General features: G+C 28.3%; 1 protein-coding gene across 1 annotated transcript in view; it reads left to right on the top strand.

The window, feature by feature from the left end:
- Nucleotides 1-9349, top strand: part of Dab (DAB adaptor protein) — an 11364-nt gene extending 2015 nt beyond the window's left edge. Inside the window, exons 2-7 of the mRNA XM_011505922.1 lie at nt 3604-3818; nt 3896-4039; nt 4185-4322; nt 4411-4641; nt 4710-4964; nt 5125-9349. Of these exons, the coding sequence (XP_011504224.1) occupies nt 3604-3818; nt 3896-4039; nt 4185-4322; nt 4411-4641; nt 4710-4964; nt 5125-9171 (5030 nt within the window). The 3' untranslated portion in view covers nt 9172-9349. The remainder of the gene's footprint in view (nt 1-3603; nt 3819-3895; nt 4040-4184; nt 4323-4410; nt 4642-4709; nt 4965-5124) is intronic.
- Nucleotides 9350-27076: the final 17727 nt, after the last annotated feature.

The following is a 27076-nucleotide window of genomic DNA, read 5'->3' on the forward strand; positions in this document are numbered from 1 at the left end:
CTTCCGATGTACAATTGTACACTTTTACAGCGATACTACACCTTCAATTATACTTGTTGAAAGCGTAACATTATCGTAATGGCTGTCGAATATTCGGGGGTGGTCGGTAACTCTAATATACATATATATTATTCGCATCTGGTGCGAAAAACTTAAGAACCCTAGAACATCACGGAATATTGCAAAGAATTGCGGTATCGACAACCTGGGGAGGAAAAAGAGGAGAGCAACTTACCCCCGTAGAACATGAAGTGTCGACAGTTGGCGTTCTCCACTTGAGCGTCGGAGTACAATCATAAAAATGTGCCTCGAGTTTCTCGTCATTACAACTGCAAAAAGTTTGCTAAAAGTGGTCTTAGTCGAGTATCTTCTTGTATAGACAATGTTATTGTTCTGTATGATGTATAATTATTCCAGATTGATGTTTGATGAAGGAATATGACTATCAAAAAATCAGATTTATCAACAGTATTCCAAACCAATTATGATGTTATTGGCTGTAAATTTATACTAGTAATGATAAAAATTAATTACAATAAATTTGATTATATTTTATTGAATGTTCTATCCAATAATTTAATTGTCATAATAGGATTTTATCAATAAATTCAATAGTTTTACTTAAAATAGGTAATAATAGATTATTTATTACTTAAAATATTTGCAGTGATGGCATATTATATTTTTGGTTTATTTTCTGTTCCATTAGAAAGAAGTACTTTAAGGACACTTAACAAATTTATAAATTTCCTAGTAAGAAATTGTATAAATTCATATGCTTCAATTATATCATAATAAAATTCTAATGTTTTTATTGATTACTATTTTTAATTAAACTTATATGAAAAAAAAGAGTTTAATTTGTAGGTTTTTTTGGAACAATGGCTTATTTATTTTTTTAGCTAAAAGTCGATTGAGTTTGTAGTTTTACAAATTTTAACATAGCAATTGTCTGTATTATCTGAAAATACACTTAGCTATAAAGAATAGATTGTACACAATCATTAAATGGTTAATTAATAGTAATTAAATTTGCAATGGAATTTAATGACTAATGAAAGTTACGTTAAAATCATCAAATATTAAATCTATATTAAATAATTGATTAAATAATTAAATTTAGATTGAAAAAAAATTAATTTAAATGTTAAAACGTTAGAAGACTTGTAAGTATGGATCTTTAAGTTTATTAAAATTCTTGTAAAATTATTTAAGATACAGTTTTACAATTTATAAGTAAGTTCATTTATTTTATATAAAATATTAATTCTTTGGTTCCATTGAATTGTTTCTTTGACAAATTATATGGTTTCACTTTTATTCAATATTTACTTCTACTTCCTCTTTTTCTTTGTATTCTTCAGATCTTTAACCTACATTTCTATATAAATACACATTTTTAAGTTGTCAATATTATAGATATAGAGGAAATCGTATTATTTTAATATTTATTAAGACATTAAATTAAATTAATTATATAATAAATATTTTTAAAAATTCCAACAGAAGAATAAATCACTACCTATCTAACACGATATATCAATTGTGTATTTTTTCTTTATAGCATATTCGATTTTTTTTTTAATAATTGCAGAATTATTTGTAAAATTTTTACAAGATTATGTATTTAAACAATATATATATAGTTTTTTTTTGGTTCATTGACTTTGACATATTCGATCTAAATTTGTAATTTTAATTTATTTCCTATATATAATAACTCTTAATTATCAAATACTCTTAATAGTCAACTAAAATTTATCGAATAATAAATAACAATTATTTATTATCAAAATAATTATTAGCATATGGTAATAATATTCCATTAAGTTTGAACGTTTAATGTCAATACTCTTTCATATGAAACAATATTTTACAAGTTGTAGTTTCTTAATTCACACGAAGAGGCATCTCTTCTACTATCAACTTCGGAATAATTAAAAGACCTACATGATATTAAAATAATAGCAATGATCCTGTATTATCTTATCAGCGATCAATATTTACTCATCAATAAATAATTTTTCAGTTTTCTTAAGATTTTAAATAAGCATAATCATAAATAATAAACGCATGATTATGATTATTACATGCATTCGTCAGGTAAGAAGCGTAAATACTAATAAAATAATAGAATTACCAATTAATTTGCTATACATAGGAAAATTAATTGAGCCGTACACTCGAGGTATCATTATAAATATAACTATACTAACTTTAAAACATATAATATATAGAATATTATTCACAAAATATCATTAACAAATAGTTTGAACAAACAATTGAATAAATAGCGTATTTAATTAAAAACATTTATCCTATATCAATGAAAGGAAACCAAATATTACCCTACTCAATCTTACCCAAAAAACACACGGTACTGTGAACAGAGCTAAATGTTTCGAAAGATATTCTATACAATTTGTTAAAGAGGGAGGGGAGTGTAAAATGCAAAAAATTAGAATCGATGAGAATGATCCGTAGAGCCATTCGCGTTCCTTCGAGCAGATATAAATCGATCTAGCTTGTCGACGACTTAATTCGTTTGTGCCTATCGCTGTTATGTCGTTCGAGCCCCCCGCGAGGCAAAACTCAATTTCAACCCCGCGCACAGCATGATTGAATTTGAGAGGCGAGCGATACGTAGTGTGACAAAGAGAGTGAAAGAGAGAAAGTGAGGGACGGAGTCGCGTATGCACGCGATCGTCGACTACATAGGGCGAGTTATCGCTAACTGACAATAAGTTGCTAGCGAATATCTGCGTTCTCTGCGGGACGAAAACTGATCGGACTGCTGGATACGTAACGAGGTTCTGCCACAAAGTAACTTAAAGCAATTCCGCCCACCGCTCAATTGTCCAACAAATGCATTAATAATTCAAATTCTGTCTTTGGGTAGTCAGAGCTTCGTGTTCTTCGTATCTATTTTAATCGATATACCGCCGAGATTCTTTCTTTCATTAAATTATTTGAATTTGTATCGTGCAAATGTTTATCAAATCTTATTGCGTGATGTGTACCGCTTAAATAATTCGAATTTCTCCCATAAGAATTTAATTATAGATCAATTGTGGCTCCAATGTTAAATACATTTAGTATTTGAAACCGAACTCAATGAAAAATTTTCGTTGCATAAGTTATTCATTTTTATCTCTTAAAATCATATATAAACAAAGAATCTACAAACATTTCATTTTACATAGATAATATGAAACTATTATTTTTATCTCTCGTTTCAAATAAGAATTACAGTTTTTCTCAAATATACATTACTTTCGATCCCTTATAATTTATTTCTATAGTTCGAACTATTATTGTTAATAAAATTATTTTCATAGTTGATAAAAGTATTTTTATCTACTATTATTAGCAATGCATGTCGAATTAAATATATTTGTTATTAATATAAATTAATACTATAAGTTTTCATATAAATCATTATTCCTTGAATTTTTGAAAAGATTTCTAAATCTGTAAAAAGCTTTTAAAAACAATTATTAGCCATTTCAGAAAAATACGGTGTTAAATTTATATGCAGTAATTATAAGAAAATTAATTGATCAATTACTTAATTATATTAAACAGTATATTTTAATAATGTAGTAAAAAACGAACCTACCCGCTTTTTGGGAGAAGGCGTCTCCTTCAAAGCGAAACTGATTGGTATCTTAGAGGTATCGGAGGCTCGCGGCGATCGAATGTGTCAGGCCGCTCTTGGAGATTTAAAAATGGCAATACGTGCTGCTGGAGAACACAAACAACGAATTACTGTTCAAATCAGTATAGATGGACTACGCTTAAGAGACGAAAAAAGTGGAGTATGTATAAACCGTATAATATTTATTTTTAAACATACGAGTGTGAATACTAGAATATCTAAAAAATAATGTTTTAGGATTGTTTATACCATCATCCAGTTCACAAGATATCGTTTATAGCACAAGATATGAGTGATTCTCGAGCATTTGGTTATATTTTCGGATCACCTGATACTGGTCATAGATTTTTTGGAATTAAAACTGATAAAGCTGCAAGTCAGGTATAAAATTTTCTATATGTAATAATAGTATATAAATAAATGTGTATAAATTGTATATAAATTGAGATACGTATAAGGCAATCTTGATAGTTATTATATTTAATTTATATTAAAATTATTCTTTAATAACATTTTCATTTTATAGGTGGTTATTGCCATGCGTGATCTCTTTCAAGTTGTTTTCGAATTAAAGAAGAAAGAAATTGAATTAGCAAAGCAGCATATTGAACATAATGTTATTAAATTCACTACTTATACAGTTGAAAGATCACCAGATACTAAGGTACATTATTTACTAAAATATAAAAAACTTAGCATTCAACTTAATTAAAAAGTGATATTTTAATTTGAAATACTTTCTTTAATTAAAGGGTGCTGGAGGAAATGAATCTTCATTACATAGAACGTGTTCTGACAATGACAGATCTAAAAAACATGAAACACCAACTGGAGTTGTTGCCGATTTGTTAGATTTACAATTTGAATTAAATTCATTGCAACAAGGAATTAATCAAATGGAAAAAATAACACCAGATAATCCAAGACCAAATGAGGATCCCTTTGAAGGAGACCCTTTTGGTGATTCTTTTACAAATGTAAAGGTATAAATTCTTAAACTTACGATAGTAACGAAAACATTGTATTTGAGATTTTATATTATTTCTAATAGATTAAAGACAAATTTCAACCATTTTTACCTCCACCGCCTTCATCTTCTAAACGCCATTTTGAAAGGCAGCAAACTGTTCAGCAACAAACACCAACATCTGATACACCTAGTCCAGCTAATATAGTTAATAATAAAACTCCGCCTCCTCATAGCACAGCACACTGGTTTGATAAAGAAACGGAAGACTTATTTACCGAGGGTGAATTATCTAATTTAACTAGAAAAAATTCTTCTAGTGACGAAGATAAAGATACGGTGAGATTACTACATAAAAATAGTATTTATTATATTTTTTACAAGTATAAATTCTATTATATGTTCTGACTAATTTATAATATATTCTGACATATATAAATTGAATCACCTATCAATAAAAATATAATTCAATCAACTAAAGAGAAATTTTATTTTATAGCTACAAGATCAGTATAAACAAATGGATATATTTTCTGAATTAGATCCTCTTGGCACAGGATCTAAAAAACCTTACATTGATAAAAAAGATTTTTTCCAGAATTTAAAAAATCCACCGAAAAAAGTATTAAAAGACTTAGCATCCATAAACTCGGAAGATACTTTTCCGACAAACTTTAATATAACACCTGAGTTATCCGAATCAAATAATACACAAAAAGTTGAAAGTGAATCAAATAAATTCGATGATATTGAGTTTGCTGATTTTGATAAATTTAGAGAAAAAGATGTTTCTACATCGGAAAATATAAAATCACCAAAAACTTATCGAAAGGAATTTAATAAAAAAGCAGTACAACATCAGGCATTATCAGTGTCTTTACCGCCTGAAGAAATACCAGCATCTAAATCTTCACATAACTACTCTATTACGAATTCTGTGACTTCTAGTAGATTTGATAGTAAAGATTCAATAGAAAGTATACAATCTCTTGTTAGATTACCAAGCCCTAAAAAATATTTACACTCTACTCGTAAAACCGAATTCATTGCAGATTATGGTGGAAACAAATCACAATCAATTGATAAGTCATTCCCCGTTGACTTTTCTTCGACAAGCAATTCACCGGCATCGCCATTAAGATCCTGTTCTTCTAGTGCTAATTCTAGATTGTCAAGTTCTAGTACAGAAATGGAAAATATACCCGAACCTCCTCCGCGAGGTACTGGAAGTATTCTAATTAATCCACCTCCACTTCCACCTAAAAAGCATAGTTCTAGAGCAGGAACCAAACCACCTCCAAGACCGCCTCATGGTGATGGACATTTTCATTATGATTTTTTAGAGTTAGAATATGGATCACCATCACCAACTCGAAAATTACGTGTAACTGGTTCACCAAAACATACAAGAGGCAGATTCGACGATAATTTTAGTCCTCCATTACCACAATTGCCAAAAAGATCTGATACAAGTTCAGAATTTTCAAATTCAAGCTTTGAGGATTCTTTTAATTCTATAATTCAATCACCATCCCCACACAAATCAGTTACCGATAATACAATATCAAATAAACCAGAAAAAAACTTGACGAATCTTACAAAGGATATAACATTAAATCAACTTACATCAACATTTTTAACAGACTTAGCTGATAATCTTGGAATGTCAGTAAAAGATGTGACAAGTTTAACATTACAACAATTAACAGAATGTATTGAATCATTAGCGAAAAAAGAAAATTCTCCTAAGATTAAAAAAGCACACTCTGAAGTAATTTCAAATACTTTAAAGAATATGGATATTAGTCCACTTAAAGAAATACAAAAATCAAAAGCAGAAACTCCAGTTGCGAATGAACCTCTTTTTAAAGCTACATTTGATCAAGAACTAAGCGAAAAAAATTCTAATAATTATGACAAATATGCTGTATTTCGAGAATTACTAGAAATGGAAAAAGTTCATGATATTACAATGCAAAAAACTAGCGAAGAAGAAGAACCCATAGAATCTGAAAATCAAGAAGAACCGGGCGACCTTGAAGATGATGTACAAAGTGATGAAATAGATGAAACGATAGCTTCTCTTGCAAACTTGACGGTTCAATTACCACCGGTTCTAGAAAATCAATCGAAGGAAATATCAACATATTATGAAATGAAATCTAGTACTGAACATATTGATTCTCCCAAAGAAAATGAAACTATCTCTCAAGAAGAAACTTCAAATGAAAAACAGAATTTTAACGACGACAGTTTTAATATAAGTGATTCATTTTCTGATTTGCAAAATATTCAGCATGATAAAAGAGAAAAAATTGACAAAGATGAAGATATTAAAGAGTCTGAAGAATCCTTAGATAATTTTATAATAACAGCCGAAGAAGTTAATGAATTATCAAAAATTATTGATAAAGCATCCGAAATAAAATCTTCAGTTTCCACATCTAATGATAAATACGCAGCTCTGCGTGAAATAATACCAGAAAGTGAACAGCCTTCAGTTAAGAAAGATAATTTTATTACTTCTCCAAAAAAAAAATTGGTAAGATCTTCGATAGAGGTTGATTTTCAAGATTTATTTTCTGATACCTTTTCTCAGCCATCAGTATGTATACCTACGAAAGTAAATATTAAAAAAGAGGAAGAAGCTCAAACTACTGTTTTGGATATATTTGAAGAAATAAAAATGTTAAATACGGATACTCATCGATTAAAGGAAATTAAACCTGTTTCTAATTTAGAATCTATGTTTTCTATATTTACTGAAACTAAACAGAAAAAAGAAAATATAAAAGACGATGAAAATTGGATGAAATTCGAATCAAACGTAGCTCAGTCTGATAAGTCATCAGGAGAAGGACAAGGATCTATTGGAGGTATATCTCCATGGTCTCCGGAAGGTAAAGAATTCAATCGTGAACCTATAGTTAAAAGAAATGTGCAACGGCTTTCAGGAGAAAGTGACAATGATTGGAAAGATGATGAAGAAAGTGAAGAAATGAGTGGAAGAATAAAAGGAGAAGGTCCGTGTTGTGGAAGATACCCAAGATATGATTTACCACCATTTGAAGATAGAAGCTTTTATGAAGAAACTACAGAAGGCGATAAAGATCGAGTGTTTCGTGATAAAATATGCCGAAAGTCAATGGGCACATCGTGGATAAAAAATACACATCGTTCACGCGAACCTTTACCGTGGCATGACGAAACAAGATGGGACGAGGAACGCAGACGGCGCATACATCGAAAAGTTCCTTACAAAGATGACGAAGAATACAAAGCCTATAGGAAGTGTCGACCGAAACAAAGGCCTTGGAATGGGGAAAGAGAAGGCTACTGGGGACCTGATCACCAATTTTATGACGATGAGTACAAAAGAAGAATGGCTTTATGGACTGAGGAAGAACGCGAAAATAGAGAAAGATTTAGTAGTCAAGAGAGTATGAGTTACGAAGACAGTGAAAGATGGTTTAGAAGAGAATGTGAAAGAAGAAGATACGAAGAGGATGGTATGTTTTATAGAGGTCGCGGACCAGAAGGAGAATATCCACCAAGAGAAAATTATAAGAAAAATGATGCGCATTATTTTCGCGAAGGTAGAGAACGGCATTATGACTATCCTCCAAGTTGGGAAGAAGAATATAGTTCAAAACGTCCTGAAGAATCGCCTCGATATATATCCAGGAAACAGCATTGGCCCAAACGACCAAATAGTGCAAATGATGGAAGAGAAATGATGTATGTAGATGTTAGACAAAAATGCGCTGTGTCACGATCAGAATGCAGTGACAATGATACTGATATATATCATCGTCCTTATAGATCAAGAAGCCGAGAAAGTTACTGGGGTAGTGATCAAGAATTTGAAAATTGGGGAGATAGATCTTATTGGTCAGAGGAGCAAGATGCTAAAAGTGAAAGTTTTCATCGCAAACGGATGAACAGGCATCGAACACGGCCTCATTCAAAACCTCAAAGTTCACAATTTGAAGATGATTTTACACAAAATATAGAACGTAATGAAACACCTAGTGATACTACAAATACAGAAGCTCGTATTCGCCCCGAAGTAGAAATAAAACAACCACTGAGTCCAAGAAGTCCTCGGGGAACTAAAGAGCAAATAAGACGAGAGCAAAAATCATATAAAGGATCCAATTATTTTGATGATGATCTTACACCAACTGCAAGTACTTCAAGCGATGCTTCTGATAGACAAAGAATAAGTTCTGATTTAAAAATAACCCCTGAAGAATTACCTTCAGACGTAAAAGATCCTGGAGTTGGTAGTTCAATGCCCGAAGGCAGTGTAAGAGATTCTTTTTTTAATGGTGGCCCAACATTTGACGATGATGCTTTTACATTTCGTTCCGAATTAGAAGATCAAGTACCCGAACGGGCAACGACATTACCAATAAAAAATTCTAGACATTTGAAATATGTGAACACTCGAGGCAAAGGTGACCAATATATAAAAAAGTCTGAATCTATAAATATATTCAGTCGAAACAACGATCCATTTGACGATGATGAATTTTTTAATTGATCAAAACAACCAACTGATTTCATTCGTATTAAAGGAAAGCCGCGATAAGAAATCAGTGTATCTTAATAACAGTCACCTATATATTACTTATATGAAGTGTACCGCTTTTAAATTTTGGATAGAAGTGTAGATTTCATTTGCGGATACATGAAAGAAAAATATTTTTGTACCGCATAAAAGCAATCACTGTTCTACTTTTCTTTTAAAACATAAGTATGTTTAAATAATTATAGTTTAATTTATTATATAATTGATAAATTAGTAAATTCATATATTTGAATAAAAACTCTAACGTACATTTCTCAATGTATTATATAACACAGCCAAATGTCGAGTAAAGAACAAAATTTATCTTGTAAAACGTATTATTATAAAATGAATTATTAAATATATTCTAAAAAGAACAATATTATAAAAAGGACTAACAAGTATTGTCAAAAATAATGCAACGTATTAGAGAAGATCTTTAGAATTTTATATACAATAATTTTATGTGTCACATTATTCATCAACGATATTATCGCAGAAAAGCATTTGCTTTAAAATGACGAATTATGTGCAATTTAGGAAATTTTTTGAAAAAAATTTGTTGAATATATAAAGGATGAGAATATCATGTTTTTTGAAATGTCGGTAATTTTATGTATCATATTCATTGTTAGTTAAATGTTCATCTAACAAAGTTTTAAAGAGTAATTTTAAGAAAGAATGAGAATTGAGCTAAAAATGAATTACAGGTCATAGAAAACATAAATTTCATAGAGATGTTTTAAATCTACAGTAAATCTATAAAATGTCATGTAATTCTTAGACAAGAATGATGTGCGAATGAAAAGTTTTAGATATGGAAGTATAAAATGTGAACAACGTAAAAGCGTAATTCCCTAAAATGTACATAGTTATTGCTATTTGTAAACCTAATCTTTGTTATTAATAATACTTCTCGAATTGAATTTCTGTTTTTATTATCCATTTCCATGTATTATAACTATAACAATAACATGAAATTATAATTTAAGATTAATATACTCAAGTTCACTATATCTGTAATAAATAATTATAGATCAGCAATAATACATTTTTCATTTTCATGATAATATGATAATGTCATCATATCATATTTATTATACATATGATATTTAATTTTTTTAAATGTGATATATTTAACTACACCATTTTTTTATTGCATTTAGTCTTCATAAATTAATAATTCACAGAAATTTGCATGATTTATAAAATTTATTTGAATATGCAATATATATATATATATATATATATATATATATATATATATGTATATATATATATAAATATGTATAAATTACTCTATTTAGAAAATGAATTATTAAGAGAATAAAATAATTACCATAAAATATTTTAATAAAGTTACTTCAATTTTGTAATATTAATAAAATACAAGTTTATATGAAATGCTTTGAAAATATTATTTACATAAATATGTTTTATTGCATTTCAGAACAAATTAAAAGAATAGTATTTATTAAAATTTTGAAATATTTATCTCATAGACATTAAATTTATTATTCACCTAATTAATTTATAATTAAGTAATTAAATTTTATTTTATAACCATAAGTATTAAAATTATTATTGTATTTTTCAAAAATCAATTCTTCAACATACTATAAATTCATAAAATATAATTTAAAAATGAAATTAAATATAAAATTCAAAATAATTTTCTTTATTTTATTATTATATATCCAGTTATATCATAACATTATTAAGATGGTCAAATAATTCTTATCTATTGAATTATGAAGATACACTTTTATTTAAAAATTAAATTATAAAATTTTTTATTTGATTATTCAAGTAGATAGAATAATAGTAAAATAAAGTCAAAGAATTATTCTATTTTATATTTATTTTAACTAGAATTATGTTTTTAGAACTTCAAAGTAATTACAAATTTGTATTGCTATTTTATTTAAGTTGTCTTTAATATGTTAACTCTTAAATTATATTTATATAAAAATAATACTTGTGAACGTATTTTTTGGTAAGTTTTATAAAAAAAGCATGCATTTCAAAAATGTTTTTGTTTATTTTAATATACTTTTATACATTTTTTTTTTAATTTATCACATTATTTGAATTTTAAATAATAAAAAACTATCATACCTAATTTTTTTTTAAAAAGAATGTATTTCTTTCAATTAATTGATCTAATCATGTAATATTACTTTCAAATTTTCATTAAGGCAATTAATAAAAGAGTAAATAATATTTTAAATATTTCGATCGCTTGTGTAAATTAACTAATTAATAGTAACTTATTGCAGATAATCTGTAAATAATGTATATGAAAAACATTGATCTCAAAAACCAACATTTTCTAACTCAGAATTGATGAAAATATGTTACATAATGCACAAAACTTCTGATATATCTAGAATTAAATGATATATTTTTCAATAATTTTTTAATTGGATTATATTTTAATTTAATTATAAATAACTTTATTATTTTAATATAATCTTGTTTGATATTACATACTTAGTACTGTAACAGGTTTTCTAAATAATGAAAAATTTCGCACTATTTTGGATCAAAACATATTTAATTGTTCCATTTTAGTGATAATTTACTTTCATTTTCTTTTTAATAGTTTTCAAGATAACGTTCACTTTTTTAAAATGCAATCGAACACTAATTCAATGTTCTATAACGATATGCATAGACAGAAGATACATCCATGGTGGTAATAAGATTGAAAGGAGATTACAGTACCGCTCAGTAAACACTTATTGATGTTTCAAAATCTATGAAATATTAATAAATGAGAACTTCAAACTTTCATTTACATAATATATAGCTAAAGAATGAAATATTGATAAACAACATAATGTTTAATATGAGAGAAACTCAAAGTTAGAAAGATATTGGAAATTTTCATTTCGCATAATTTACAAAAATTCAAAATAAAATAGTTACAAAGTTCATTAAATATTTTATTAAACATTATAAATATTAACGAAATATTGTTACTTAATATATTACAAATAAATCACTGAATTCTCATAATTATTGCAAAAGAATATATTATATAAATATTTGTCAAATAATACAAATATATAAAAATGAAATTGAGGTCATTTTTTTGTTGTTGTTATCTTCTCAAAAAGCATCTTGACAGAGATTTTAAGATTTACTATACAAGTAAGTACATAAGCTTCTTATGCATGTATATACGTTCAATGGGCACATTTACACAGATGTATGTGTATTTATACATAGCGTTATACACTATTGCAACAAAACTGAATATTTTGCTCTATACATTTCAGGGTCCTCTCCTTGAGAAATCCAGCTATAGAACAACGGGTCGACAATCCCAATTATAAACATTTCTCATGCCCTTTTGGAGCTGCATTTGCCAAGAGTATACTCTTGCGAATATACAACCCGCGGTTCATTTTTCCAGCCCTACACATAGAATCGCTTAGTCCCCTCGCGTTCTCTTTTATAACAAAAGTACTTTTCGAGCCTCGAGTGCGCATTAGCTCGTGCTCCGATCTAAGTAAAATGAAATCTACAATTGTGAAAGAAACAAGAAATCTTAGATATTCTTTTAATAACACTGTGCATCATATAACTAAACAGTGAAATTGTAATATTGCAGACAAAATTTATTTAAACTAGGAACGTATTATAATTCCAATGTCGATAAAATATAATCATTATAATATTTATCTGCTTTTGTTTTAAAATAGATAGTTGTATTAATATAAATTTCTTATACGTTTTATTTTAATATTATTTAAACTAGTGAAAAATTTGTATTGAATTTAATATTCCATAGTTATAATATTGATTATTTCAAATCTAACGCTAATTTGAAAAAATTTCCTTTATTTAGAGATAATATTATTATGTAACTTTAATATCATAATCATGTTTCGATAACTATTTCATCTAACATTTAATGTTTTTAATATACATTCGAAACTATTATTGTTTCAATAATAACTCTATTATAATTCAATTTCCAGTAACAAAGCGTATAGTTAAATAACTGTAATAAGAAAATAATTATTAGCAAATGTAAAATGCATTAATTACATTTTACAACAAGTTTTACAATATAAACTATTTCAATTTATACGCAACAGCTGTAACTAATAATACTGTAGGAAATAAGTATTTGCTCTAAAAATAAAATTAGAAATAATCTGCTCAATTTATTTATTATAAAATTGATGACACAACTATTTTATAGAGCCAATTACTTTATTTATTACAATTATCAGAATATTAAAGAATAATACAATATTATTCTAATTGTAGAAATTTTTATTAAAGTTTTAAATTTGCTTACGGAGTATTAATTATAATATTCATATTGTTCGATTAAAGTATAAATTATATCATCGTTTATTTAATCATTATTTAAAATAATTGTTATAGAGGTTATATATATGTTTAAGGAAACTTTATATTCGAGCACACAAACATTAAATAATATGACTAAATTAACAATAAAAGAACATTCAAATTTTATTTACATAATATAATATAATATAAGTAGTATATTATAATTGTACAATTATATACATTACTATTTCCTATAATATTAATTTATCAAAATTACGAATTTTAGTAGCTTACATATCAGTACTTTTGATCATGCGCTTTTACAGAAAATTTTTAACGAACGTTTATAAATCAATTATAATAGAATATGCAATATAATGAATGATATTAAGTATTCACATATCTGTTATACTTATTTTTCGTTAATTTTTGATAATTTTTTGTAATTTTTTTAATATTTTTGAAGATTATTCAAAACAATAATTATATCTTAGTCATTAATATAACGGATTTAATGAATAGAATAGTAATGAAGAGAAAATGAGAAAAATAGAAAAGAGAAAAAGAATTTCATATAAAACTTTCGAATTTCCAAAAATTATAATAACCACAAAGTGGAAGATTTTATATTCTAAGTTGGATAGGACTTGGAAAATATTTTAATAAACGAAAATAAAATTCATGCGCATTGTCTAATTACTATAACAATATTTCAAATACAATTAAGGTGGCTTAAGTACAGACTACCATAATGATATAACCCTTAAATAACCTTTAAAATACAGAATGTTTCTTTTTTCATCTAAAAAAGTATAGTTCACAGTGCCTAAACGAGGCCATCGAGTTACTTAGGAAAACGTGTACTCGACTCACTTTTTTCGAATAATCGTTGAATATGCATAAATAGTCGTCTAAGCGTCAATCATGCATATGATGCGACAAGCAGTTGATGTACTCGATGCCTGAATATTCATAAGCATATAGCGCTGAATGCCTAACCTCGTAATTTTTCGACGAGGAGGAAAATCTAAGAGGAAAAGTGGGGAAAAAACGACGAAGGCGATAATTTGTTGGCGTGCAAGAGCGAGTGAGGTGCTCGAAATGCGCGAAATCCCCGTCGAAGTACGCGAAGGCCGCGGGTTCATTGTTTTCTTGTTTGCCAGGTGTTTCGAGTACTCCTGTGGAGTGCGCGACTGCGCCATTGTGCCATGAAGTCGGTGGCGTCGTCGACAAAGCCGGCCGACGACCTAATGCTCTTTTATTGTGCATTGTCCTCGGGCCGTCCAAACCAAGAAGCGAGGGTTCGACTGAACTTTAATGCTCATGGGGTGTATTCTCGTGTATGCGTATGTCCTCAGCCGATGTACATGTTCTCGTAACTTTCTTTTTGGTCAGCTCCGGCTGAGATTGGAAGATTCACGAGCATATATATACACAAATATATGACTGAATGTCAGACAGCAGAATTCGGCTAAGTTCGGCGAAAGTTGCTTCCATTACGTGGAAACAATATTGACGCAATCAATCTCTATGATCAATTTTCGGAATTAATATTTTTATATATGCTAATGATTAAATTTTATATTTTTCAAAATGACTGTTTTTCAATGTCTTTCATTGACGGTAAGTTATTTTCAAATTCATTAAATCTATAAAACATTAATGTATATTTACATTCAACCAGAATGCTTTAGATACATTTATCGAATATTGAACATAAATTTTACAAATACAATTAATTCTATATAGTTAGTCATTTCAAAGTTTGCGTTTTATATATATAATAAAATATATAATTACAAAATTAATAATAAAAAAAAAACTTAAAATTTATTAAATACGGATATAAGATTTATTTAGTTCGTATTATCCATCCTTGAATTTAAGTATAATATTGACATATACAATTTCCAATATTCTATATTGAAATGAAATAAAATATTAGTGTAACGTTCTTCAATATTCTTTTACATACAAAATTAAAGATTTTAAGTAGAACTATTTTTTTCGATAATGTTAACATGATTTTAAAAAATATAGTTGAAATGATTTCTTCAGTTTTTAAAAACTTATTTAAAATCAGCTAAATTGTCTCATTTAATTCTTATTAATAAGAAATTCATATAATTTCATTATTATATTGAGAAATTTAATTTAAACAGCTAAAATTATTCTTTTAAAAGATCGAATATAAAATAAAATATTTGATAGTAATTAAAATATTTGATACATAAATAGAACAAGATCCAATAAAATGCTTAAAAGTAATGAAATAATATATAAAATAAAGCTCGGTGGATATTTAAAATATTTTATACAAAATGTGAAATTATGTAAAAAAGTAAAAAATTGATATAATTATTAAATGCATTGCTAGAAAAGGGGGCAAACAAAGAAAATTAATCATAAATCACCCCTAAATGTTTGAAACTTTAAAATATAAAGCACGCGGCAAAAGAGAGAAGCAAAGAATAAAGCAAGTGCAGCATGAAACAAGGAGAATAATTTTCTCTGTATAGATAGGTGTGTGTGCGTGTGTCTGTGTGTATCTACTAGAGAGAGAGAGAGGGGGGGGGGAGAAGTTAGAGACTGGTGGTAAGGTTTGAGAACGAGAAAAGAGTCTCCCTCCGATTAAAGCACAAAAGTGGCATCTTTGAAAAGATGCAAAGCCGACAGTATTCTTTGTGACTGGTATAAAATGCCTCGCCGTAGGCCTCTTCACACTCCTTACTCTTTACTCTTTTCACCTCGCTGTATGATGCTGCTAGTGCTACTATAATGCCAAGGAACCTTATCATCCTTCAAGACACAGGAGTAAGAAAGCCAAGCGACGCCGAGATAAAAGAAGAGAGGCCGAGAAAGACGTATCTAAGAGTGAGAGGGAACCACAATGAAAAATGACAGAGTTAGAGAAATCGTAAAAAGAGGACGGGGGCAAAGAAAGGCTGTGTGTGTGTGTGTACTTCTCTCCCCCTAAGTTTTACAAGCTTCCTTTTAGGGGCGGGATATTTACCAACATCCAAGATGGCGGCTTAATCTTTCAAGCTCTCCCGCGAATGTCGACGAGTCATCTGCTTGGCGCCGTCTTTGCTGTCGCTTTGCTTAGATCCTTCGCATGTAATTCTAAAGGAGACATTGTTATACAAAAGTCAAGGGCGAGTATTTACATAGAATCATCAAGGCTCTGTTAAGTTTGGAAATTCTTTTGGAAAATTGATTTTCAACTCGATTTTGTCGGCGATAAATCATGAGTGGTAAACAAATCTTATTTCACTCTTTTCGATTTAATTTTAAGTTATAATTATTTTTTCATCATAATACTGTTTTGTATAGTTAAATTTAAAAGATATAATTTCTAAAGGACTAAATTATTTTCAGTGTTATAAGTCTTTTATATAGTTTAGTATTTACAATAAATATTAAAAAATAACGTCTTTGTAATTGAAATTTCTTTCATCCTTGAAACACTTTATTACTCGCTAGTTCATTTAAAGAAAGATATTAAAAATATATATTTTATTGCCTTTTTAAAATAAATATCGTAAACATTAATAATTATTTAAAAAACGTATAACTATTGTTCATACGTTTTATGATATTTTATTAAATGTTCTATTTATTCTAATGTGGAATAAAACCAATCCAAATACTACTTTTCTTTTAAACATCTTAGAATATGAAGAAATAAAATAAATATTTATTTTTATTATTCAACAATAAATAACTTTATATATAAGAAATAAATACAAAATTTAACAATTTAAATGATTATTTCTTCAAATCATATTTAATTAATTACATTTAAAATTACATAAATTGAAAAATTATTTTAATATATTACTTGGAACGAATTTTTATTGAAAATAATCTGTTATTATTGGACAAATAATTTAAGTAAACGTTTAAGGTGTATATCCGATAATAACAAAATACAATCATATAGATTTACAATAAGAAGCACTGGATTGAGTTCCAGAGCATGCGGAATTCGCAATCCGATGGAATCTGAATACCAAAGGTCTAAGCGTTTGTCCTTGCCCCAACAATTTCTGACCAAGAGGTCTGAAAGTGTGCTTCATAAAATGGATTTGATGTAAATGAAGAAATAGTACAAAAAGTAATAAAAAAGTTTCTCATGCAAATGAAGTATTTAGATTTATAATTACATAGTTTAAATATTTTCACAAAGAGAATAATAAAATAATAAAATTAATTTCGCAATGTTAAGTCTTTAAAAGAAACGTAATAATAAATCTAGATATTAAAAAATAACTTACAATAATAGATAATCATAGTGCATAATAAATGTTATTGATATATTATTTAATAATTTAAAATTTTCTAATTCATATTTATGCAATAAATCAGTCATTGAATAGAATTTATATGCAGGAAAGTAATTCAACATTAATTGAAATACACTCATTTTAATTTATGTAACACTTCAATTTAAACTATAATTTCTATTCAAAGTAGTAGTTATGAAAATGTCGATAAACAATTTGTATTTCCGCTTTTTTGATTATCTTAAATTGTATCGCAATTTCATTTATAACAATGACTACATCCATTCAAATAATTGATCAGAATTTTATTAAATAGATTTTTACATTTTAAATTTATAATGCATAAATATTTAAAATTAATTTCATCCAATATGAAGAATTGCCACAAACGAGTAAATGCTACACGTGTCGTTTTTAATCCCCTTTTATTCACTATCTATTAATAGATAATGCAATCTAATCAGGAAATCTCGATAATTTCAGTTTATTCATTTTCATCATAAATAACAATGCATGAGCTAAGTGTAAGCTCTTAATGAGTTTTATATTACGTTATATCAAATGAAAATAATGTTTTTTTTTAATATTCTGAAAAATCCTAATACATTGTAAGTAAAGATTGGTAATAAGAATAAGAGCAACAAATGCGTATAGTATTTATAGAAAATAACCACAATAATATTACATCGAAATATTGAAACGTATTACAAATAATTTCATTATATGATCACTATTGTAATTCCATTGCGACCGTTCTATAGAGATTAAAATAAAGAAGAGATAAATTAAATAAATCTACCTATCTTACAAAATTTTTATGTATTATAATGAAAAAGGGATAAATATTTTAGTATAACAGTATGTAAATAAATAGTTTTTAGAAAATCATAAAAATTTAAAAAAGATTTATCGAAAAGTGAAGGATGAGCATGGTGAGGAAGAGAAAGAGACAAAACTGCGAGTAAGTGCAATAATACCAGATTATTTGCATCGCGAAGCCGTGTGTACGAGTAAACATAATATTCGCTCTTTACCGACTCTGTGAAACGATACGAAACAGGTAGATAGACGTATCTTCCTCTCTTTCACTCTCTGTCTCTATTGCTAACTCCTCGTTCGGTCGTCCGCCCGTCAGCCGCCGCCTCCCTGTGAAGTCGACGCTGGATTGGCAAACTGCCTATCTGCCTGCCAACAAGGCAGCCTCTATCCTCTGTATACTACTGCTACGTAATGCAGATTCTATTTGAGCTGCCTCAGGGATGTTAATTTGTCATGCGTGCAGCTCGCTCTTGTTCACGCGACCAAACTCGCCAATTGCGCGCCGCTCCGCAAGGAAATTCACTCTTTCTATCACTATTCTCTCCCTTCCCCTCGTATTCCCTTTAATGAGTACTACAGTAAACTTCCAACTACGAGCATATATTTTTTAATCTCGGTCGATTTCCTTCTAGTTCGTCTTTTTCTACCGTTTGCCGGCTCTCTTCTGTACATGCTATTTATAAATTAATTGATCCCTCCTGGCTCGTCGTTGATTAAAAAAAATTATGACGCAGTTATATGGCAATTTGTTATAATTCATTTTAGTGAAATCAGCAATATCTGTGATTATTTTTGGCCCTTCGCCAAGATCAAATTAAATACGCGCATCATGGGATGCATATTTTATTTTAAAATAGTATTCAAACAATATCGGTTTCTTTGACTCATGTTTACTAAATCTATTTTTAGGCAATATGTCTTTTAATAAATTCATCTGTATGTTACAAGTAATATATTGTTACACATGAATATTAAAACAATTTGCTTATTTACAGCATTTTTTTATAATTAAAAATCTTGGTATAGATATATTTTGTTATATTTGTATTTATATTAATAAATGTAAAATTATATTATTCTATATCATATATATAAAAAAAAAGTATGTACTAAATAATAAACAATAAAATGTTATTAAAACAAAAATCAATGTGTACTTAGTATAAAAACACTTAAATTAGTAATACTTTTTAATATGGTAGGACTTAATTTTGGTCTTTAATCATAAACTATTTTCTATAATTGTGCAATAGAAAAGCATTATTTATACAAAGTATTCTTGTATGCTCCTGCATAATTATAAATATAAATATAAGTAAACAATTTTATAATCGTCATTACACATTATATTATCACAAATAGAATATATAGAGAACAGATATTAAATTTTCTGTTCAATACAGAAAATGCAATTTTTACTCATAAAAATTCGAATAAGCTCTTTAGGAATATTTACGTTATAAGAAACCAATCGATATTGATGTTCAAGTCTCTTCTATACAATAATACTTTTAAAAAAATATTACATAACTTTTTTTTAGTAAAGAATTCACAATATACCGATACCGGTCTATCGGTATAATTTAAAAAAACAAAAATTATCTCTGTTCATTTAAAATATTTTTTAACAATATATAAAAAGATTTGCAAATTCAAATTGACAATGCTTATGACGGAGGCTCGAGTGACGTAAATGATAAGTGACATAAGTGGCATCCGGAGAATTGAAATTTTATGCCAAATGTACATTTTTGTGCATCACACAGAAGTGTAGTGCAGAGAAAAACAGAGTCGAAGCGTGTAATGGTGCGTATTTCAGAAGACAGCGGTCGTGCTGCAATACTACTTCACCTCATCCACCAAGACAATGACCAATATTATGATAATTCAAGCCTCCGTTATATAGATGCCCGGAGACAGAGTCAGAGTCAGGGAGCAATAGAGGGACAGAGATGGTGACGGAAATTCCTCGCAGAATCCCATGTAAAGTCTGTTGGCGCTGGCTGGAGAGAAACGGCCATGTTTGCGGAGGCGTGGTTTGTGGCCCAGTTGCCTCGGCGACCGTCGACGTTAAATCCGGATATCGACCTGGTGCGCGCGTAGCGCCGAGCGGGAGGGTTGCTAGGCTTCTATTCGAGGAGGGAAAATGTTATCACTGCTTTGTGGTGGCTAAGATAGCAGCTGCTTCTGGCGGCTCGCGGGCTTGGCTCGACTTCGGCGCCGACGTTCTCGCGTGCACCACTGATGACGGACGGTTCCTGCCCCACGAATGTACATCTACCTGTCTCTCGTATCTCTCGGAATACTTCGATGCATGTACGTGCGTCGATTGTATTGTCAGGGTCTTTCGCCGGACGGCTAAATGCTGGAATTTCCAGAATGCCTGTGTACCAGAGATGATATTAGATTCTTGGGCAAAGTTTTCGCGTTCCCGAAGTCGACGGTGAGAGAGCGGCATTGAGTAATGGAAAGAGGATGAGGTTTTGCGGAGGGGATAAGGGATAGGACGAGGCTGTAGGAGCTTTTTCCTCACGTATACATAGCTGGCATGCGCCTCTCGGCTTTCTCCTTTACACTGTACTTATATAAATTTTCTTCGGCTTCTGACAAGGATTTATTTAAGCGGCCTGCGCAATACAGACGGAAAAAGACGAGAAGTATTTTCGCTTCATTGTGTACAATGTAGTCGCTTTCCTAGATTCTGTCTCCGAGTCAGCATTGATTTCCTCTTATTGAAGAGAGCTTTCACTGTGCAAAAGCTCGCTTGTAATAACGGTATCATGTTATTTTTACTCTGCAGTTAATTTTCTTTGTAAGGTAATCGTGCTGTCCTTTAGGAATTTTCGATTTCATTGATGATTTTTAAATTGTAAAAAATAGTCCTTCCCGCAAATTTCCAAGTTTCAATTAAAGCGGTCATAATAGATGTGCTTTGAAATGAGTAATGAATATTAATTGTTTCTCGGGTAGAAATTACATTTTTATAATTACGCTTAAAATATGTAATTCTGTAAATCAAAATAAGCTAAAGTACTGGGCTTCAACTACTATTTAACTAATTTTCATTCAAAATATTCAACTAATATTTAAAATAGCTTTACAATTTAAAATTACATACTTGTACTTTAAAATTAAAAATGGGAAAGGTCATTATTCTATATATGGATACAAAATATTTTTGTATCTAATTATATACTATTTTAATAAATAAATATAAGCGATTATTAATTTAACTATCGAAATTAATATTGAATTATTTTCTTCGATGTAAATAAAAATAAATGTCTTTTATTAATACTTTATACGCAAATAGAAGTTTAACCATTTTTATTTAGTGGGATCATTCATCATCACACCAATCGACGTATTACTCACAATGAGTTTGAGGAAAGTAATTTCTATTAAATATCGACATCTTTTGGTGTATTAAAAATGCTTAATGCATTATTTCAGTGTTTTATAAAAATATTTAAAAAAGAATAATTATTCATCTTTTTAATAGAAATTAAAATACACTTTAAATATTAAATAGTGAAGAAGATATGTTGCAAAATATAAAAGAATAAAAATTAAAGTAAGAAAACTTGTCCGTATATCTAATATTGAGTATATTGCATAACACAAATGATTAAACTAAATGATTATGATATGAAAATAACTCGCATAAAGTTCACAAGACTTTACCAACTCGAATGGGCTTGGTAATCGGTCTGGCAATGAAACCTTTCGACTTTGATTTACAATTGGATAGTGTCGCATGATTTTTATCGAGCCCTTTCCATTTTTAGATAACATTAATGATAATTACAGAATTTCAATGAATATTTTGAAGAAACTTCCAGGTAATAATTGTAATTAATATAAGTTCAAGATAAGTTAAATAAAAATTAATATTGACGCTACTATTTTAATTGATTTAAATAATAAAAATAATTAGAGCAATAATGATGACAATAGTAATCATAATTTGATTATAAATAGGTAATAAGCAATTTATTTACTTAATACTAGTAAAATTTTTATAATTAATTTTTCATAATCTCATTGATTAAAGAAGCGGAGTAATATTAATAAAAATATTATTTGTATTATTTAAATTATGAATAAATTTATGAATAATATGAAGAATTATTTATTAGCAATTTATGTAGTGTGAATATTTCGCACAGAATTTAAAGTAAGTAAAGATTTTCATTAAGTCATTATTTAAAGAATCTGTTTTTAAATTAAGTCACTTGTATTATTCACTGGATATCTCAGGAAAAAAATTTATAGAAAACATATGAATACTTGTTTGGAAAGAATACTAAAAACTAGGTAAATTATTATATAGCTAATATTTTTTCGATTTTAATATTATTTCTTATTATAATTAATATATTTGCATTACAACAATTATAGCATTCAGCAAAATAATATTTTTTAAATTAATATATATATATATACAATACTTATATTATTATATATACTTAATACATACTTAATACAATTTGTTATAAATGAAAAAATAATGAACCATTGAATTAAAAATTAGTGGAAAGAAATATTTATATTATAACATATATAACTTTGAAATTTTATAATGGGATATTATGAAGTTCGATTTAATGTAACATAATTTATAAAATTATTGTATCTACTAAAATTATTATAATTATTGTTACTTATTTAATGATTACAATAATAACTGTATTAATTATTTTTCAATAATTAATTAGAATCAAATTTAAATATGTCTTTGGTAATCGAATAAATAATAATATATTTCAAAATAATTTTCCTGTTCAGAGATGTAGAATGCATTTTGGATATATATAATGAGAATTATATGAAGGCTTTAAGAAAAATTTTTATTAAAGGAATACCTAGCCATGCCAAGAATAAACGAACGAATCCCTTCTAAAACGAATAGCGCGATTATAACGGTTTCCACAAAAAGTTCATTGCAGTGAAAATTAATGAATAAATAAAATTGTCTATCATGTAATTTATTGCGAATGAGTACATCCCTTCAATTGGTTGTCAAGTGTGTGTGCACACGGAATGTAATATATCCCGGTAGGCGCGTGTCGAGCACGTGCCGGTAAGTGTTTGTTTCGGTTTGTATTGTCACCACGGATATGAGCCCATTGGGTACCTCCAGGCGCGTAATGTATTCCGTATTCCTCTCATGTCCCTTTGCATTTAGATTATTTCCCAATACCATAGGTAAATAACATTCGAGCATGTAAGTCCAATAAGCGCCGTACGATCATGGGAACCGCTTGACGTTCCTCTTTGTTACCAGCTCCTTATTTTTACAATTAACACGCTCGTTTCCAGTATGGAGATGCAGAAGTTTTTTTTTTGTGTTTTTTTTTTTTTTTTTTATAAGAAATCAATTGGGTTTTTCTTAATTCAAAGTTAAGAATTAAGAACTAATCGGTTTAAATATGGCATTGTCACAAGAACTTCTTTATAGATAAGACGGATTGTTGCTTTCGGTATTAGTGGGGTATCTCTAGCAACACGTATTCGCGGCATTCATGAAATTCATCGTACGAAGATAAATTTCATCGGCAAACATTTTCGCGTGGAGAGTGTGGAGATTGGAAGAGCAGGGTAAAAGAGGAACACAGAAAGGCTTTGCATGCGCGCGAGCTTACAAGAGAGTTGTTATCTTCATCACGATCGAGGAATGCAATATTCTCACCCCAAGCGACACGAGTTGCCTTCGTATCATCTCTGCAGCCCTGCCAAGAGGGGATTAAAACGCAATGGAAACCTGCTCATCCCTCGACTGACGCGATTCTACTATCTAACCCCTCCTACCCTCCGAACTCTCCGTTGTATTATTTCACCTCCACTCTTACGCTATGCTGCTTTCGATTCGGCCGATGCAAGTAAATAAGTTATTACTCTACGCAGAATCCTCGCGATATCTTTTCTCTTCATGGACTTTTAAATTAAATTCTTTACCCAAACAATACACCAGGAAGTATTAATTATTATTTCCCGTCACAGCGCAACTGTAAATTTAAATTTCTTTTGTTTAGAGATTTTCTGGATGGTGTCGAGGTGTTGTCAATATTATTAATATAACGAATGCGGTTGATATACTGAAGTATACTTTATTATTATTTATTTATTTATAATATATTATAAATCTATCATTTTAACACATTTATATTATGAACTACAGGAATAAATTCTGTACCGGGAGGTACAAATTGATCCTTCTCAATTTTTTCAACGGTGTAGTACATTTTTGTTATTAAAGTAAATAATTTGAAAATCATAAATAATGCTTTAGCTTAGTAAATAATTGTGGGTAATTTTTTTAACTTAGTACTTACTTTTCTTCTTTACAATGCTCTTAGGCAATCAAAATTGTTCCAATTATTAAAATAACAATTTCAGACTTACAGTGTGACTTTCGTTGCATGCAAGATGCATTATGTATATGCGTATTATAAGTAGATCTTTTAATACATCTTACCACTTCCCGAATATCTTATCATTTATACTTTTAAATCTATTACACGTCACAATCTTACAATTAAACTATCATAAAACGTCGATCTCTAGATAATTTACCATATACACATTAATGCACAATCATCTGCTTTATACAATTTTCAAAGCACTTAATTAAAAATTTATCTCAATTAACAAAAATTAAATATAATCGATTGAAATTTGAGAAACATTAAAGATACTTTACTAAGTGAAGCAATCATTTTTCTTTAAAATTAGTAAATAAAAAATATTCATTTACGTTTATGAAAGTTCATTAAACTGAAAAGACGTGCCTTCTTGTTAGCAATTTTTTTCAGAATTTTAATCAATACTTCATTTAATATCGAAAATGTTCATTATCGATGTACACAAATGTCTAAGCTTTAAATTTAAATTGATATTTCAATTATTATCAATTTAATGATCTACATGTTTCTTTAAAGTTTTATTGTGACTTTATTTGAATATGGTTTAATATAATTGTGCCTGAAACTAATAAGACAATAATCTAGCATTTGTAAGATTAAAATTTTCAATATATGTTGTTTTATAATACATATGAATTTCTTTATCTAGCTTAAAAGAATTAAATAAACCATGGAAATACTATACTATAATTCTATAAATATTCATTTAAATATGAATATTTATAATACTATAATATTTATAAATATATTTATATAATACTATAATTTATAAATCTATAATACTATATATAGTCTACTATTATATAGTATGTATTTATAGATATTATAGATTTTTTAAATTATTTTATTAATTCGCGTATAATTTGTAGAATATAAATTAATGAGATTGTTCTTTGCATTCAATTTAAATGAAGATCTTTAATTTCAATAAAATTATAAAATTATGAAATTTTCAATGAAGTAAGGCAAAAGTAATGTGCATTGTAAACAATGAAATTATTACGAATAAAATGACATCCATCAAAATATGTTAAAATTGGCTTTTATATGAACTTTGGTTTTACCGCATATTTTGCTTCATGAATTTAATTCTACTTCGCCATATGTACAATATGCATTCGTTTTGACTGATCGCGTGGTCCATCAGATACACTACCCTCTGTTATTGAATAAAAAAAAGCTGCCAGAAATCTGAAGTGTTCAGCACATGCTGAACCAAGAGCCGTGTATTTACAGTGCTATTATTAAACTACACGTATATAAATAGAATAATCGGCTGGTAACCTTACAAAGAATAGTGAAGTCATATTCATTATTTCGCAAGACCTAACTTATTATATTACACATACTTTTGTTTTGACCTTGCAAAGTCAAAATACTTGTGATAAAAAATAAATTAATAAAGAAAAAATATCACAAAAATATTAAAAATTTAAGTGACTATTTATTAAAGTTTCGATTTTCAATGTATGGCAGATTTTGTTGACACAATCCGTTTATTATATAGTATAATATCACGGCATTTAACTAGAGTTCCTTTGCAAGTTAAAGTACTGCTCAGCTTCCATAAAACTTTGCATAATTTTTAGACACTTTATAGTAACAAGATGGGACGTGGATTACGTCATGAACCTACATTTATAGAAATAAAATGAATGTATCAAACTATATATCTGCATAATTTCACGAATTTAAAAAATAGCTATTATTTGATTATTTATATACTATGAAATGCATTTAAAAAATTATTAATAACAATAAATTTAATTTAAACTGCGTGGACGAAGCTCTGCAATGCAAAGTTCTACGTCAGACAGTCATGCTATAATTCATAATTATTGCACTTTTTCGAGGTTCTCTTTCATTTTATATATAATGGCAAGAATTTATCTTAATTTCACGCTTTCAATTAAACTTAATAGTAATTACAATCTTTGGCTTTTTAATATCAGATACTAATGAATCATTTTGTTTGGATAAACTAACGGCTTTAACAATATCTCAAGACCAAAATCGATCACTTCTCATATTGCCCTC

Source organism: Ceratosolen solmsi, unplaced genomic scaffold (genome assembly GCF_000503995.2).
Source record: "Ceratosolen solmsi marchali unplaced genomic scaffold, CerSol_1.0 scaffold7, whole genome shotgun sequence".
Classification (NCBI taxonomy): Eukaryota; Metazoa; Arthropoda; class Insecta; order Hymenoptera; family Agaonidae; genus Ceratosolen; species Ceratosolen solmsi.